The sequence below is a fragment of the Varroa jacobsoni genome, unplaced genomic scaffold, assembly GCF_002532875.2.
Source record: "Varroa jacobsoni isolate VJ856 unplaced genomic scaffold, vjacob_1.0 scaffold_421, whole genome shotgun sequence".
Classification (NCBI taxonomy): domain Eukaryota; kingdom Metazoa; phylum Arthropoda; class Arachnida; order Mesostigmata; family Varroidae; genus Varroa; species Varroa jacobsoni.
Genome location: NW_019213323.1, coordinates 6,649 through 26,016, shown reverse-complemented (window position 1 = coordinate 26,016; position 19,368 = coordinate 6,649). Strand labels below are relative to the sequence as shown.

General features: G+C 39.2%; 1 protein-coding gene across 1 annotated transcript; it reads right to left on the bottom strand.

Moving 5' to 3' along the window:
- Positions 1–18,468, bottom strand: LOC111260273 (uncharacterized; the record flags this gene model as incomplete). The annotated part of the gene is given in 3 exon segments (XM_022832882.1): positions 1–4,628; positions 17,166–17,354; positions 18,371–18,468. Coding segments are annotated over 3 exon segments (3,725 nt in total), but the record flags the coding sequence as incomplete, so codon positions are not given.
- Between the last annotated feature and the right edge of the window lie 900 nt (positions 18,469–19,368).

The following is a 19,368-nucleotide window of genomic DNA, read 5'->3' as shown; positions in this document are numbered from 1 at the left end:
TCGAGAGTCCATTCGATAATTTATTTTTGTTAACGTCTGAAAAAAAATATGCCGCACCAAAAAGGGATAGCTCCAGTTGAAAAGCTGAAAGATACGTTCTCATGAAGGGTTGTTGATGAACTTCGCCAACAAACTTACATAATGTTACTTGTACAAAGCTCGTAGCAAAGAACTACTGTTCATATTATAATTGTTTAAACTGCATATTGCTGATTTATTAATAGGTTGCTTCCCTTGGTGCGATAAGGGTTAGGTTTGACTCGATCGCATCGCATCCTGTGCATCTCACATTTGACGTACAATGTCATTGTGGTTATTCAACCTGGATGTACCAACCTAAGAGAATACCTAGGTGACCTGATAATGTATTTTTTTTAACAATAAAATTGTTACCCATTTTCGACAATTTGTTTTCCACCAGAGCCTTGCAGAGACGCGTGCTTCCGTTAGTCTAACAAGGGGTATATTTATAATAGCTTCGGGAAGAGCTACGGCATATTCCACACGGTAGCTAATTGTATGCTGACATTGTCCTGCAGGCCAATCAGAGCTTTAGCCATAAACGTCTAAACACACGACTGTTGTTATTTACGTGATGACATATAACCGTTAATTGTATCATATAAATGTATACGCAGGCTGGGGGGCAAGGTCAGTCGACAACTAAAAACAATCAGTCATTAAACAGTCTAAGTGCCTTTTGCTTGGTTGATTACATACAATTCAACTGAGGATGCTTTACTGCCATCTAAGATTTAGTCAGCCGGCTGTATAGCCAGTTCTCTTATAAAAGAAAACGATATAGAATATAGGTATAACAAAGGAAGGGCCTATATTTGAGGTTCAAATAAATACTCCAAGTCGGCTTCATTGAAAAATACACAAATAGTAATTGTAAAATAAACATCACATCATATTAGTGACCAGTGGCAACAAGTGCCCTTATGCACGTTTTCTGTCTGAGTATTAATTCTATTAGTTATTATTATCAGTAATGTTTAGCACACAATGTATCTATGTACAGGGTGAGCAACGTCGGTGATGATGTCGATTCATCCACAAACTCACTACGATCAAGCCGCTCTCATACGACTAGATCCTGTTACTGTTCAATTACCTAGATGGCCTCTAACTGTTCATGTCATTCAGATATACTAGTGCTACGGGAACTGTTACAAGTGTGCCTCGCATTACCGCCATGACTGCGCATCCCACATTGAGGGCGGTCGCGACAGGTGATGCCCATTAATTCCAGGCGGCATCACCATAGGGGGTCCCCGAGACATGGCTCTTTGATAGGGATCGGGAGTACGCCCCCGCACAGACGTAACCGGCGTTCGGCAAGTGCATGGCGCTGATGGTGGACGTACGCATGTACACTTTGAAGGCAATGGCATGGCGACATGCGGCGGAAGAGTTGCCCACGCTCCCGGGGGGTAGGGCATCTCCTCGGCGCGATTGTACCACTTGCAGATGCACACACCAATCGATATAGTGGTCACGAGGATAACGACTGTCGAAATGATTATAATAATTAACATGTCTACTTTCGTTAAGAACGGAGGGTCCGTAATCACAGTTTTGCGAACAACGAGATCTTGCACTAACGTTGGCGATGGTCGATACGGCTTCTTAAAGAGGCTTTCGTCCAGCTTGAAGGGATTGTCTTTTTTAGCAGGTGCATTAGATTCGCTACGACTAAGGTCATTGGTTACAATGTCCCTTGAAAGGCCATCCTCATCACATTGAAGCTGGCTTTCCTGTAGATTAACCAGAGGTATACCTCGCAGGATTAATGGAGTGTAGCATCTAATGGTGCCAGCATCGGAGAATTTATCCACTTTGTTTATAAGGGCATGGTACAGCTCAGTTGTATTGCAGTCACACTGAAGTGGACTGCCCTCAAACGAGCTCATAATGAAGTTAGGCCTAGTGTTAATGAGCTGAATAAGATGCGGATCGAAATGCATGATCTGACTGTATTCAGCTGATAGTCGGATATTTGAAGAAAGTGGTAACGGAAGGAATAGCGAGGCAGGCAGATTTTGGAGATTCGTGTTATAGAAAATAAGGTCTAGACGCTCAGATCGAATACCAGCAAGCGAGGTCGGGGTCAGCTGCTCAAGGGTGTCGCCCGCTACCAGTAACTTTTTAAGTCGAGGATTATACATCTTGTGGAGTTGTGCACCGAGAGAAGGTGCCTTGATTTCCACCATAAGTGTTTCGAGGGCGCTCGGAATATTCATGCATGAGTAGTTTAACTCTTTGATTTTCGGATATCCGAGAATTTCAAGATTATTTAATCGTTTTTGAGACCGAAATGCTTCACACCCCATTCTAGTGAGGTTGTTCAGTCCGGACAGCTTCAGCGTTGAAAGCTCGCTAAGCGCAACAAATGATTTCTTTGTAATTTCATAGAGCTGGTTACCACTGAGGTCAAGGTGTTCAAGTCGGGGCAGTGCTATATCTATGCCGAAAAAATTGACAATTTTGTTACCAGCCAAATCTAATTTTACTAAGCCGGTCGCTCGCTTAAAAGTGGTCTTCGCCAATCCGCTAATTTCATTGTCCGATATAACCAATTCTCTCAAAAAAGGCGTTTCCAGATCCGGTATTAACTTTAATGATACGTTGGTCATGTAGAGTGACCGAAGAGATTTTGGTTCTCCCAGAAGAACGTAGTGGGCATCAGAAGTAAGCGGGTTGTGCGAAACGTCAATGTGCTTCACGTTTACAAGGACGTCAGCGTTCGACGGTATGCTCCGTATAAGGTTCATGGAGAAGTTAGCGCGATCGATGACGGAGTACTGACGTCGAAGAGACAACTCCGGGAACTCAAAGAACTCGTTTTCTGCAAGATCAATCGCTTCAAGGGCAAAGACATTTGTTCTTGAGAACGTATTCTGTGGTATAGTATGAAGCTGGTTGCCCTTCAGATTGAGTCGGAGGCGAGAAATCCCATTGAAACATTCGTCGGTGAGGGTTTCCAAAAGATTGTGACTAATATCGATGCTATTCAGTGACGAGCAATTAACAAATGGCGTTCCCTCTAAGGTGTGAATTTGATTCATGGACAAGTCGAGCTCAGAGAGACTACGAAGAGGCGAGAACGTTTTATCCTGTATAATATGCAGCTGATTTCCCGAGAGCAGGAATTTCTTGACATTTGGGAAGCTCTGAAGTACATCAGCGGATATCTGTGAGAGCATATTATTGCTTAGATTAACTTCCGCAAGTGCCAGGTGAACTCCAAACAAGTCATCCCTCAATTCCTGCAATCGGTTAAAAGAAATATCAATCTTACGAAGTGCAAAAGGTGAGTTTGATGACACGTTAAACGCACGAAGGCGATTGTACGAGAGGTTGAGTGTACGCAGTTTCTTTACGTTCAGTTTAGCATCGCTCAGGTAGTTACCACTGAGATCCAGTTCCTCAACAGTCTCAAGATTGATGTTACGTCCAAAAGCTTCCAAGCCGTTATTGGCTAAATGAAGGTGCTTAGCTCGAAGGAAGCTGCCAAACGTACTATCATAGATAATCGAGATTTGGCATCCGCTTACGTCAAGATATTCCAGTTGAGAAAGTGGTTCAATCCAACCTGGATCGATTTTGCTAAATAGATTTCTTGCGAGTATGAGCTTCTTCAGTTTTATAGAGGTGGAGAACATTTTTGAATGCAAATTTACGAGTTGGTTTCCACTTATATCTAGTACTTCCAGAGCGCTAAGATTTAGCATAGGTAAATAACTTATTTGATTATCTGCGACGTCTAACTCAATAAGGGAGCTTTCTAACCCGCCGTAACTTGACGGAGTAAACTTTTTGAGGTTGTTCCCGCGTAGTCTGAGCACTCTCAATTGGGCCATATCGCGGAAAGTGCCTTCGGGAATCTCTGTGAGCAAGTTATAACTTAGTGAAAGGTAGTGGAGCTTGGCTGCATAGCGAAGAAGTTCTTCGGAGATAGCGGCGATGCGGTTGAAATCAAGATGCAATTTTTGAAGGCTCCTCAATTTGAGGAAGATTTCAGTCGGAAATGAGAGCAACTGGTTATCATTGAGGTAAAGTTCTTCTAGATTTTCCAAATCCGTTACGTGAGACTCCTCGAACTTACGAAGTATATTTGCATCTAGGATGAGTGTCTTTAATCTAGCCAGCCCTTGAAATGTGTTTGCCTGAATCTGCACAATTTCATTCCAGGCTAAGTTAAGATACTCAAGTTTAGTGAGTTGCGAAAATGGGCCGTAACCGAGATTTCGAATTTTTGCCTTTGAAATATCGAGATGTTTGAGCGAAGTGAGCTTCTTAATGCTCGAAGGGATATCCTGGAAAAGGTTGTTCGATATGTTCAATGTGTGTAGTGAGGATAGACCTATCAGATGTAGATCTGTCTTGATATAATTTGAAGAAAGGTCTAGTACTTCGAGACTCTCCAGGTGCGATAATCCTTCAGTTTCTATAGAAATAATCGAATTGTTTGTTAGATTCAGGCTGAGCAAATGTTCTAAATGAGGAAACTCGAAGATGCTTTTGATGCGATTGGCACTTAAATCGATGTGTCGAACTCCTTCCAGATGTTTAAGGGCTCCAGATGGCACTTGCCGAATCTCGTTCTGGCTTAAATCGAGTTGCTGCGTCAAAAAGAAAGACAGAGAAAAAATCGAATATTTGGTTAGTTATAGTTGACAATGGCTGGTATAATTGACATAGGGGAAGAGCCAAAAGGGAATATGAAGGTGAAACAGACTATTATTTCGCCACGTATGTGACGACCCCACACCGGGTCGAGCGCTTTCTTGAATTGCGCCAATCGCTAGCGCTTGTGAAGCACAGTAATCACCATGAGCAGACGCTATGACCTCCGCGGTATCTACATCTCACATAAGTTTGACGAAAATGTTTTACCTGAGGTTCTGGGGATATCAGCTAGCTCTTTTAGCTGAATCGTCGCAACAGCAAAACTAACGTAATCAAAAAATACCAACGATATATATATAGGGAAGCTAAACAGTGAAGACGCTGATCTTTTTCACGCATGAATCCAGTTGCTCCGTTTAAAGACTCGGCGAAAGGAGACAACGTAAACGGCATACAAACGTTCACGGTATTTTGGCACGATAAATGTCATAATCACGTAATTCCACGTCGGGCAGTAACATACGAATTGCACACAATGGCCGATATGAGATGCAGATGTCTTTCAGTATCGACCTTTCAGCAACATTCGATTACATAGTTATTTGTAATATATACACTTAATAGAACGTTGCTCAAAATGGCACCGATTTGGGTTTTTTTTTTACGTTTTTATCGTTCTTCTTGTAGCTTGTTAAGCAATTCGTAATTGTTCAACAAACTACTGCTAGTATTATCATTGTTGCTTCGTTAATAACATTGTTGTAATCATATATCTATAGACGAATGATCCAACGCTTTTGTTTCGCTCAATACGTATTTAAAATTATCAGGCAGAATAGCATTCAATTGTTGTTACTGAAATGTCAACACGGCAAGATAGTTTACGCATACCCACAACGCCCGTAATAGATGACCTCTTTATGTGCCCACTTCAAATTACCGTCTAGCTTTTATAGATAGGAAAAAAAATAGCTTAAAAACTTTTATAGTGTCTTTCAAGCTTATCGTAACGCTTCGAAAACGTATAACGATTTTTTTTTATCTGAAATTGTAACACTGCTAAATGGGAGATATATAAAGTAAAAAAAAAAAAATTTACGCGAAATGGGTAAATTGTGTATTGCTACAGGGAACGACACTCGGCTTGTGTATTCAATAATCGATGTCGATCGCCTACCACAAAACTATAACTTGAACCGAATCAAGAAAATTATAAAAAAAGAAATAAATTTATAAGAAGGGTCGACAATCGGGCAAAGTTTAGCACTTGTGATAACGCTTCAGATCGCGCGTTGATGAAAGCGGCGACTGGTGTAGAACGTAAAGTACATTAAAAATTACGCTATCGGAAAATCGATTCAGCCTGTCAATAGTTTATTCCAGCAATGTTCGGCAACAGCTATGACTATGTGTGCTTTATTACAAAATGGAAGTTTTAGATACAATGATGTATGGTAACCAAATGCCACCGAGGGCCATAGGGTGGACGACGAAGAAGTGTCAACGATCATCTGCTTAGAATCAGGTCTTCTAATCTTCTTAAAAGATGATTCTTTTATCTTACGGTTTTTAATGCGAAGTTAATGACTCTCATTCGTACAACACGAGGACGTGTGAAAAACCTGTTGGAACAATGCCTTGCCAAAAAACTTTATTTTTTTTTTCATTACGTTTTAAAAATCCTAAATACACCGTCAACACGTAATTGCCCTTTTCGAATTCTATACTAGGATTTTTGGTTAATATATATTAATGTAACCTAAACGCTACTCTATACATCGAAATTACGGAAATAGCGTTCGTTCGAACCAGCTAACTTTTCACGCTACCAGACAATCGTTAGGTTCCCTCGCTTTAATATTGGTGGCCGGTTTTCGAAACTTCATCCCATCAGGCTCAGTATCAGAAGCAATTAAAATGCATGCAATCCTTAATAAGAGCCTTAGCATGAGTCATGAGGTTAAACCCATACAGTTCATGTGCTGCCCACTGGAGAGGAATCGCTCAAGTATCAGCGCATCTAGTAGTGCCCATATCTTTACCACTTCGCTAGTCAATTGGCCTCTTGAATTAGTCAAGCAGAATCCCTATTGACCTAATACAACATTACAATCCCTTGGTAACGTAGAACAATGGCGTAAATTCAAAAATCAATAAAATATGTTGACTGGAATACGTACAAAACTTTAGCGGGAGATTTCAAATCTCTATATGGTTTGGGGATGCTTCGAATAATGTTGTAGAGCACGAAGAAAGAAACGGAATTGTAGAAGCTGTAAAGTAGCTATTCCTACAGAAAATAGCAATAAAATGCACGAATTCGCCAAGTTATTGGCTAAAATATAAGAGTGGAAAGATACATTTCATCGCGATGTTCCGTGTGCTTTCTGAGTTTCACATCGTTGCACTGGTCGACCGAGCAATCTGTCGCGCTGGAGCAGTAAACTGTGCGTGACCTCTCCAAAAGCCCACTTCCTGCGTGATATGGGCCAACGAGATCTTCGCGAATTACAGGGTAAAAAACATATCAGCATAAAAAGACAACTTTCATATTTGAACCATGTTTTACGGGCAGTTAAATCTGTTGACTATGACGTGGAACTAGATATGATGTTGAACGCATGATGTTGAAGTGGCATGAAACAACGGAAAAAAGGTCGAAGATATTGATACTTTAAACGTAACAGATAGTTCGTATTTCGCGTCACGTTACCGTCCTCTCTAGTAAGGTTTCGATCATGCAATTATAATGTTTGACAAAACCGGAGAGTTAAATACGTAAGAAGTAGTGCGAAGGCCCGCAGATGAGATTTTATATAGTTTAATTATTAACCTGTTTAGTGAATTGCAAGGGTCCTTGTTTTTTTCACCTATTTAAGGATACGTTCTTGTTTTCTTTTTGTATATTGGCGAATGCAAACTCTAACCATTTAGTTAAACATACAATGACACTAAAGGACAGAGAGAAGGCACCTATGAAGGATGTTTGTGCAAAATCATTTCAGTTACCACTTCTGTAAATTTTGAACTTGTATCTTGATTACTCGTGGGGTCTCCGATAATTTAATCAAATAACTTGGACAAATGCGGAAAATACTAAATTCAAAAATAGAGTAAAAAAAGCTTTTCTTTTTTAAGCTGAAAAAAGGATTTTCTGCGAAAAGGGGCCCCAGGAACATTTCTTCCCCGATATTTAGCTATATGTATTTTCTGAACTCTCTTAATGCCTCCGACACTAAGCGTATTTAAGCAAGTTAGCATTTCAGAACACGACTAAGCGGATAACAAACGTAAACGAGTTTGAAGCTTTTCGTAAAAAAAAAAAAAAAGAAAATCTAACTCCATTTTCATAAATGCTGCTAGTGTAGAAATTGTAAAAATAAAAAGTTGTAAAAAAAATTACAAACGAAAAGTTTGGTCCACCTTCTTAGTACCAATCTAAGGTTCTCGATGAGGTGGATAAAATTACGATTCATCCAATCGCGAGCAATTTTAATCATGGTGAAGAAAGACAATGCTCCAAAAAAAGAAAAAAAAAAAAGGAATTAACATAATGATCTAAGTGAAATGAATCATTTCACGTCTCAATGAGTTCAGCAAGAACAGTATATTTGTTCTTACACGTAAACACTGGCTAAAAATGGCCAGCATTTTACCTAATGTAAGCCGGAAAAACAAATCTCCTAGAACTTGTGTTATTGGTATATTTATTTCAATACATTTCCGCTCTGTAACACAGTTGCTATAACTATATACTCTTGTTTGCCTAGACGGTATGTTGATTCTATTCTGGGGGATCTGTCTTTGTTTATGTTCCAGTATTTGAATTGACATAAAAAAAAAAAAGTAAAATTAGGCTAATTCGCCGCCTAGAACAACGATGCCTAGTAACTTTTAGGACAAAGGAAGGCATTGCTTTGTAGAATGGAATTAATCAAAATTAATATTAGAACAACACAGGTTTTAAACTATGAGATCAATCCGTGTTTTTATCCGTGTATTCCCTAATTGGAAATTTGGAAATAAGGTCCATTTTAGATTTTTGAAGTTATGTTGCTAAAGCGTCAACCAAAGGCTAACTTAAACACTAATTAATTTATACTATAACGATTTAATCACAGTAAATGAGCATTCATTGTTAATGGTTATGGTGAAAGACTGTATTAAAAGTAAAGGAAATTATTTCTAACAGATATTGAAAACCATCTTTTGGTACCAATTAGCTCGCGCGCTTACGCTCGATTGGTGACGATTTACATATAGCGAGCTAAGTTGGCAAAGAAGAGAAAAATTGATGCCAACGAGTGTCCAAAAAGTGGGTTACACGGCAGCGAACGATCTTTTTACCTTTAAACTCTTTCATGTTTGTGGCCCCTTGTTTTAATGGGCGGATCGCTTTTAAAACAATTGTAATTTTTATGGATAGCTTCTGATATGTTATTGGGCGTTCTGCTGCTATACATTCGACCAAGTGAGTTATTGGTTTACCTCTTTGACGTCTGAACGCTTGCCTAGTGTACGTTACTTAACCGCCGTTAAAATTTCTGTGACTGCAAAAAGTATTAATAATATTATGTAAACCGTCGTGCTTCCTCTGATCAATGCAGAAAATAACTTATAATATAATTATGCAGAAATAGTGGATCATTTTTCAGCACATACAAGCACGTACTTGTACACAGTTTTAACGTATGAGAAGCAATGAACCTTCCATTTTCAAGCACATTCGAAGCAAAGTTGTTATATTGCAATAATTACTGCGCAAATAACACCAGATATAACTTTTGAAACTTAATCAAGTTGGAATAATACACAGCGCTAGTAGCGGACATTGAAACATGCTTCCTGTGGTTTGAACAGCTCATGTGTATACCTTTGGGCATATTAGCACGCTAACCATGAATATGCGACCTAAGGTTGGCGAATAGTTACTATGTTACATTATCATTCGTTCTCTTTTGGAAAAACCCCAAATAAGTCTTGGACCCGGTACCGCCATTAGATATTCCTAGCTCCCAACACAAAACGAAGTGAGCTTATGCCTGGGCACAAACCTACACCTCTAAGATTAGCAAGCAGGTGCGTTACTCGCTAAGCTATCACGGGCACCCCAGGCAAGTCTAGCAAGACCTGTTTCGCTTAGACATTCTAATGGGTACAGGTCCTAAATTTCGTACAGAAAGGATTATTTCCGAGACCTAATTACATCGAGGAAATAGCTAAACACCTTACAAAATGCATTTACTACAAAAACAGGTAAATTCATCCAGATCTTAGCATTGCCAGAGATTCACTCTACGACAGCTTTAGCTATGGTTATAAGAAGTATACTTAGCATTAGTATAATTAGCATTTTATGTAAATGATTTCTGTAATTTCCTTTAACATGTGCTCCCCAAATTGTAGAGCTTTTGCAGGATATAGAACTACATTTATTAATTAATTAATTACCAAATTTTCGTCTGCTTTGAGCCAATTTGATACGACTATTTACAAAGATAGCAAATGCGCGGTGAAGGGCCTTGAGTTATCGCTCGCAGCGAGAACCGTTTAAATGACCAATCTATTCTTTATCATGGCCCCTATCTGATCAACGCGAATCAGCCGTTTTCGTAAAATTCTACGTGCTTTCTTTGAAAATATAGTCAATGAAAACAAACGTTCATCTGCGTTAAGCGCTTAGGGGTTAAACACTTGAATGTTAAGGACAGCCCTAAGGGCCTCAACAATTTTTCTTTAATCGTTACTTGCACCTCAGAGCTCAACAGGAGTGCGTGAAAAAACAGTAGCGTTACCCAAAGTTACATCTGGATCTTTTGTTGCCTGCTATTGTACATGTAAAATGGTCCTTATTGTAGGAAAATTCGAATTTGGAACTTTTTGAAACCCTCATGTCTTCGACCGAGAGTAGGCCGTGGCAAATACGGCTATAATATATTGCTTAATATTAAATAAATATATTGCTTATGTCAAAGAGAGATCGGCAAATTGTGTGTGATTTTTTAGAAACGAAACGATAAACTTCGATCGGCGATAAGCTGGCTATAAAACTATGGTTCTGTGACACTATTTGAGGGTCGTAGCGTATATCCGATAACCGACGTTGTTCACGTAGGTTTTGACAGACCGAAAATAGCGATAGGGACACTGCCTTGGAAATTTACGTTCAGTAGATTAGTACTAGTCGGCAAAGCGATCCGAGTCCACTCTCATCGCCTCATCTCGAGTATATTCAAGTGGAAATAATTGGCTTATACTGAATAGAAGCCAACTATTGAAGTAGTATAAGCATCTTACTCAATACGAATATTGTCGCGTACATAATAATACAAAAAAAACCTAGCTCGTGGCCTCATCACCGCACTAATTTTCAGAGTCGTGTAGAACCGCTAAACGTGAAACGGTATCTAAATACGACACGTAATCAATAATAAATTCATTATATCAACGTTGTAATTAACGCAACCGTTTATTTGTACCTACGGTTAACTTTGATAATTCTCTCACCTAATAGGTATATCGCTACAATTTCAGCATACTTAGATCGTTGTCGTGAAATTGTTCGAACATTTACATTATGCTATTCTACTAAAATTGTTAATTTTTTCTAGTAGGGACGGTTTTTGGCCTTATTGCATTCCTGCCCTATTCTGTCAATTAAAACGATTAGCAATTATACTAACTAGTATCACAGTTAGAAAAAGCAGCAACAGTTACAAACGTAAACCGGTGATCGCACAACAAATCGTACTATGAATAATTTCGAATTTACAGAGCAGCGTAAACGGGCCAATTAGAGCCGACATGACGCCGTCGGATAAGCTAACACGTGCAACGGCAGTCGTAAAGGCTACAATGCTAGCTAGCCCATAGTCGCGTAACTACTTTTATCATTCGCCGATGCCTTCGTTATTACTTTACTTCTTATGATATTTTTGTTAACATCCTTCCAGCGCTAATCACACAACGGTAACAAATACCATTTCGATAAACGAAAGTAACGATCGACGCCGGCATTGTTTCGAAAAGGAACAGTGTGCCGAAATAATTACCACCTGCTTCGATGTGTCGAACCTTAATTCCAGCTCATTAAGAAGTGCTTCGATTATTGATATTGGAACTGGGCTTCCGAGAACGAAGCTATAGTATAACATGGCGATTCTAGTGCTCGCTAAATACTCTGACGGTAGCTAGAGGCTTTCGAAATCGAGTATGGCTTTTGACGGAGACACTTTGCTGTACCATCAGAAGACACGCAAGCGGAGTGGGCATGTTCGTTCTGAACGCCTTTATTTACGAGCCGAAATGTCGTTCGCGTCAACGCCAATCATGAATTACTGCGGCTCCAGCTGAAGATGCACGCTACTTCCTTCAAAACGGCTTTCTTGGCCTATCCCCAACTCGATGACGGCTTACACTCGGGCCTTTTGTAATGGTTTTTCTTTATCGATCACAATTGCTCGATGCTTCACCACAGTTCATTATTCAGCCATAACGATATGGTAAAATAGACCACGATAACGTTCATACGTTTCGGATAGGTATAAAAGCGCAATTTAGACGATTGAAACGCTGCTTTATTAGTAGTAGATAAGCGTTTTTGCTGTAGTTTTTCTCAAACTACTAGCGAACACACGGGAAACAATTTTGTAAATTAGGCTATGCAACATAAGCTGACGCTCAATGACGAATATATGATATGGAGATCGCGAGCGGGCACATAGTCAAACAAGACAATTCGCTACCGTCACTGTTCTAGAAAATGTCAGAATAGTATTCCAATTTAAACTAAATAAGAAGTAATTACGCGATAACGGTAGGGCAACTGATTTTTTTCTTTTATCTCTTACGTACGATAAAAACTGCCCCGGCTAGCGCATGGTCTAGTCTATATTTATCCTAATGAAATTAGCCTTGTCTAAGCACAAATATTTGCCAAGTAAATGAAGCTGTTAATGTTATAAAACAACAATTACATATCGCTAAGTGTTCGTATTAATAAGTGAAAGCATTATAACAATCTGGACAACACTCAAATCAGAATAATGTGACTGAAGTTTCGCTAGCCAGTTAGCATTTTGAAGCTGTTGTAAGTTACAGTTGGCAACAAGTTCCAACATAGATTTGACTGTTGTTGGGGTTGTTCAAATCGTGAGACTTGAAGCAAGAACCGATAGCGTCGTGAATAAAATAATCTAAATCAATTAACAGAAGTTAACGTTGGCTCATTTATTTATTTTTTCGCAAACATCCTTGCTACAGCTTGTAAAAAAAACAGTAGATAAGAACGACAATTACTTTCAGGTACGTTTAGCTTTATTATTTCTCAGGCCGTTAAAATCCAAATGGGTAATTATAACAACTAGAAAAAAAACACGATAATTTTCACACATTGCGTGCGTAAAAAGGGCTTTTCGGTAAAATAGACATAGTTTACTAAGACTTGCATGGCTGTAATCTTTTATTTTATTGTCTTGTGCTAGTCTTGCATAGACTGTTGCTGTACCTCTATGTATGACCAGTATTATGACTAGCCTTTTTCACTAGATGATCGGTCAGTTTGAAAATAAGAAGAAATAGTCTTCATGAAGATAGAAATGAGTTCGATAGAATCACCCTACGGGATTTCCATTTCGAGTACGACGTTACACTTCCAGGCCTTGAATCTAATCAAATCGATCTGTTTGTGTTTGAAGTTCGTTTTGAAGTGTAAAAGTTCGAGTGTAAGCAACCTAGTAATTGGAAACTACATAGCAACGTAGAAAAAGACCGACGCCTATTCATAGTTGAACTTGGTTTGATGAATGTATAGCTTTCACGTAAACCCACACTTCATGAATTAGAGAATCGTATCGTACTTCATAAGGTGTCATACATACAACGCATACCTTTTTCCTATGTGCGCTATATGTAGACATGAGCAATCTCGAAAATATATGACCTGAACCAAACTGGCCGCATTAATAGTGTGGTACATGGGCTTTTCGTAATAACTGGGCAATATGCGCGATATTCCCTATTTACTGTTTGATATAGTGTTGTGCTTTTTTTTTTGGGAAGTCAATTAACTATGACATCGTTTCAGTCTGGGTTATACGAAGCGCATGTATCTGTTAATGAATGCTGCCTTATTCGATTGTCCTTTATTTTGTACGCCATATAACCTGGCGGGTAAAGTGGTACTAGAACGTGCAGGCTTTATAGCCTCTAAATACGGCAGACCGAAACACCTAAAAAAACGCAGGTGACAACAGTGACCGTGATGGAATAGCGACGGTGAGGGCTCAACTGGGACTTGAAATACTGAGGTGTTTATTTGCACCTTCAAATGGTTGTTTATTTAGGGATCTGCGATCTTTTTGCACAATTATATCGTTTGTTGTTCTCGTGTGGTACCGCCATCGAAACAAAATACGGACGCTGATGTGTTGACGTAATATTCTACTAAATATCTAAAGATAGTATATACTTTTCGAACGTATGTAATATCAACAGTATATAGTACGATATTGGGCGTATTTTACAACAAGCTACTGATAACAGGTAAAAATCTCTGGACAAAACAATTGAGTTTTTTGTGCGTGTTAACAAGACTTATATATGCATGAAATATTTAGATATCTTTTTAAAGATCTACGATTTTTAACATCAAATATAGCCTCACGGATTTGCGGTCGATATACTGTATTATTCCCAATTTCGTATGTTCAAGTACGTGCATTTTTTGTGCGAGCATATGGTTAGAGTTCACTTCTCTAAACAGCATGAGTATACCGGAAATGAATCTTGTTGGACCTGTGGAGTTTCCATACCAAAGTGAAAATAGGTAGTAACTATTTGTCAACGCTGAAACTTAAAGTAAGGCTTATGCAGCACGCTCAAAGAGATGCGTATTAGTCACCAAGATCTTTCCGACTCGATTTATATCTAAAACAGTTTAAAATACGCCTAGCTAAAAGTAGGTCACATCAGGAAAAGATAGCCGGAAAATTGGCGTTCAGATCATCTTTGCAGGATGACCTAATAAGGCAATGACGACTTTCACCGAACCTATGGTGAGAATGTGTCTGGGATTAATATTATTATCATCATTTATTTTCACCTTGATTAGGTATTTCGTATGTATGCATTTTAGGATTATTATGTTTTTCTATTTAAAAATAGAAATAGAAAACAAAACATTTAGCACGACCACTAGCGGCACTAGTAGCGGCTTACCCATATTATTCAGGAAATGCGTCCTTAAACACGAGCTTGCATAGTATTGCTTACAAGGCCTTCCGCGGCAGACACAAGTGCAGCTTCCGTTGGGTACACGGTACGATTCATTCCCTTATCCGACATAGTGGAAACCATGCACTATGTAGCACAGTACCACATATCGATCCTTCCTGTGCAGTTTCTGCTAGCTTTTTGTCCACCACAGCGTTAGTCTCAATGTATTCTAGGACTTCAATAATTTATTGTCTCGGCTGTCGCATAAATTTTAAGTACATTTTTAAGTACATTAATCGTACATTTTTAATAGGCCAAATTAACGTTAGGAATCGTTAACAAGTAGCGGTTATGCCAGGACGTGTGCAGACCCAAGAAGCGCAAGCTCCACTCGGTCTAGCCTATTCTTTTGGGCTGTACCTAAATCCTCCCAGATGAGTTTTATGCCCTACGAAACAAGTGGTATAAGTTTGACATGAAAGAAACGCATTGTCGTGTCCGTAGAGAGAAACGAGGACCTTTTTTACGGCACCTCTTGCTGCTAGTGTTTTCAGACTAGCAACGACAGCAGTGAGCGGAGACTGTCATTTGCTTTAAATGTCCTGTTTTTCGGATTCTTTTGGCCCTAGTTTTGTCTAAGTTGATTTCTAGGTCGGAATCCGTTGTAAACAGATGAAGGCTAAGGCTCACTGGCCCTTAGAGCGACTTATCTTAAGATCTTCAACAGATGATCTGGAGGTCTATGGGAACATTTTCTGTCACGGACTCGCGATTTTTTGCCTGAGAGATCGTTCAGGGGATTAAAAAGATATAGGGAGTCGAGGTGGTCGTCCTCAGCTGCTTCTATCACCTGTCAAAGGGGTTCCACTTTTACCATGTCGCTTTGTATCGTAATACGGTTCTTCCGCAAAATTGGAATAATGAACCGGATGAACTCGTAAGAAATTCATTCTTGCTTTAGTGAACTTGAATAAAATTCGGTCCCTCGATATTTTGGTGAATGCCACCTTGAAATCGGCGGTAAATAGAACAAAAAAATCTTACAATGTTGTGTATATTACGATATGTCCAGTCTAAGTTTTGGCGGGGCATAAATTCGGGCCATTTGTCATTTTTCTGCCCTACCATAAACGTGAATGGGAACCTTCTTAACACCTATAAAACTCTAAAGAAACTTTTAGGATAGCTAAATATGATGACTTTGTTTTAGGTTATATTATATAAATAAGGCACGATCTATCACAAGATATTCATTTTTCGAAGAATTTGATAACGTAAATAAATAATAAATAAATAGAATAGAATCCTTTACGCGAAATAGCCTGACGATATTCGTGATGGAATACATGACCTATTACAGATAACATTAACAAGCAGCTTGACATTTAGAGCTTTTTGTACTAAAACGCATTTCCTATACGATTTCATGCACCTTCACACCCTAACTATTCTAATTCAACATGCCTGTATCACACAAAGCAAATTTACACGAATTCTTTTGAATGTAAACGTACGTTTGCATATATGCATGGAGCACTGGCAAGCAAATGTTCCTAACGTGAAATATAGAGATTTGTTTATTTTTGGCGTGAGGTAACGATCTAGACATCAGCAAATACTGCTACAACGACCAACGACAGCCGTGGCTATCGTAAGTGGGCATAGCATCCCCGAAAAAAACGACAACAACAACAACAGCAGCAGCAGCAGCAGCAATCTTCTTACATAACAACGGCGAATTTTGACGGCTATTAGTGGTCTTCACCGCCGAAATCTAAAAATAGCATAACGCTTATTCCTTCCCGGTATTATATTTTTGCTTTTGCTTTTTTTTATCGAAGAGCAACGACTTTTTTTGCCGAGTGAGGTCGGATGAAGCAACGATAGTGTTTGTTAGGCACCCCGCATAACCCTGCTTGCTCATAGAGCTAAGAAATCAAGCTTGCCACACACGCTGGTAGCAGATAGATCGCCAAAACGAATAGCAAAATTTTCAATTCTCAAAAAGAAACGCGCGGCCAAAAACTTACGTTACTTCTGCAATTAGTTCGCACGCGTGTCTGCTCCAGCAGGTAATAGATCAATGCACAATTGTTAGTCCACCCTTTAGCAATCTAGGCTTACTTTATAGTGATATGCTTCTGTTCTCTAACTAGACTTCAAAGGATCTTTATAGTGTGTGAAGATTTTCTGTGATGACGTTAGCGAGAGGCTAAGCGATCGAAGTACGCGCTCGCTATGCCATTATACTAAATCATTTAACGGGCTACATTGATCATTCTCACATATGAGATTTTCAGCGATTCCAAGCATACCTTTAGGGCGACGAGGCCACGAAACGTGTTGTCTCCAACAGCCTTAATGAGATTATCACTAAGGCCAAGGTACCTGAGGTTGTTCAGGCGATTGAACTCTTTCGAACCAAAAACAGGAGTAAGTTGATCACCGAGGAGATTGTGCGAAAGCTCGAGATGTTCGAGAGTATCCTCGATGCCATCGAATACCTATATAATCATAAACGTATGCGTCAGTAATATATTCAAGGAGGAAATATTTTCAATACTGCATCAGCTAAAACGACCCAGCTTCGACTACCATACATATCCTTATGATACTTGTAAACAGACACGTTACTGCTATACAGCATTACATGGTCTAATTGTTCATGCTAAACTATCTCGAAGTTTACGATTCGACGCAGGCTATCTTTTTTCAAAAATAAATCCTACCTTACGGGTATCTAGGAGGTGACAGCCGACAGAAAAGGAACCAACGGAGGGGAAGAAGGTTAGTACAGATAACTGGCATGGTACCATCAATGTTTATATATCTCTTCATACGTGTAGGTATGTGACAGTAAAGGTATTATTCAAACAAAGGTCAGGACTCTTAGATAGAAGCTCCTTTACCTAAACGGTGTGCCACCAATCTGGCGTCTACTTTTATCTCGCCTGCGCGCATGTGAACTTACGGAACAGCGTCAAGGAAGAGTTCCGTAGAACTGTAGTTATTCTAAATGTGAAAAAAGCGGCATTTGGTTTTAACTTGAAATATTGGTTGGTAATCTATACATTATAGGGATTAGTTGCATGCTTAACGATAGTGATTTTAAGTCGTCAGATTCGACTGATAGCCATAATGGTAGTTTTTGAGGCGTGCTTAAGCTTTCTACAATTGCTATTTATTTCTCTCCAAGAGAGAGACTGAACAACTGAATGTGAGCCGTACATAGTTAGTAGTTTAAAAAGTTAGTGTCCTCCACGTATGGGACTGAACTTCCCTTAAAATCGTGCATGAGCACCTGTTCAGACTTTAGCATTACGACTCGAAGTCGTTTTTAGTATCTACCCGTTTGATAGCAGTATAGTTTCGTCAGTAAATAGGCCAGGTAAGCCTGGTAATGTTCTCCGCTGAAAAGCGTGGATCCATGGAGATTAGAGTGATTGTATTAGTAGGATCTAATAACAAAAGCTGGCACACGTTGAAAAAAATAACAAGACAGTTACTGCCGATAACCTACCTTATCCGTAATTCTTCTAAGAAGGTTCGAAGAAAAATCGAGTATTTGTAATGGTATGTCACTGGCTGTAAATAATTGCGATTCCAAATCTTGAAGACCTGAAAAATTCCATAGGTTAGCCGTTAGGTAGCCTCGTTCTGTCCCTACTATTTTAAACACGCGACACAAATAAGTCTCCCGATTAAACTGAGTATGAATTACGTCTTTAGCCATAAGCAAAAGAATCGACTATTTCTCTTTTAATTTTTCGAGCAGCGGCCCGTAGCCAAGCCGCGCAGATGTTTGTCTAACTTTGAAGGTGAAGTAAAAGCAATTGTTTAGCCCCCAAACGCCACAAAATCGTATTAAGTGCCGAAACGCGAATTCTTTTTCCAGAAGATATTTTCCAGCAATTTTATATTTCAATATAGTAATGTTTACATGAGAGCGGCTTCTACAGTAACAATCCAGGTAATCGTTAGACGTAAGTCATATCGTTCAAGCTCTGCTATAAGTTCGAGTTAGAAGCATCTTCAAAAAGTTCTTCATTTATTCGTTTCGCCGCCACTCAGAAATGGCGAACATCTGTGACGTCAAATTACATATGGTGTCTGCAATTTGTCTAATATTAAATTGTCTGCTCTCTTAATGCCAACGCTTAATGACGGAGCATAATGGCGACCGTTACATTTGCCGGTACGCAGCTAACCCAGAAGCCAAGTGATCACGATGACTGATACAGATTTTCAAATACTGCTATAGCAGAACAGTACAGACAAGCATCAGACCGGCACGTCATTCATCTTCGAAATGTCAATAACGTACAGCAAAATTCACTCATCAGAAGAATGGTTATCTTCAGATATATATATATATATAGCTTGTAATATGTGGCCAATTGTACAAGCATCTAGTGCGAGTCAATCAAAGTAGAATTTCTGTAGGGCAGATGCCACAGTCATTGGGTAGCAATGGTAATAATCATGCTAAGTCTTGTTTCCTACCCATCTTACATCGTT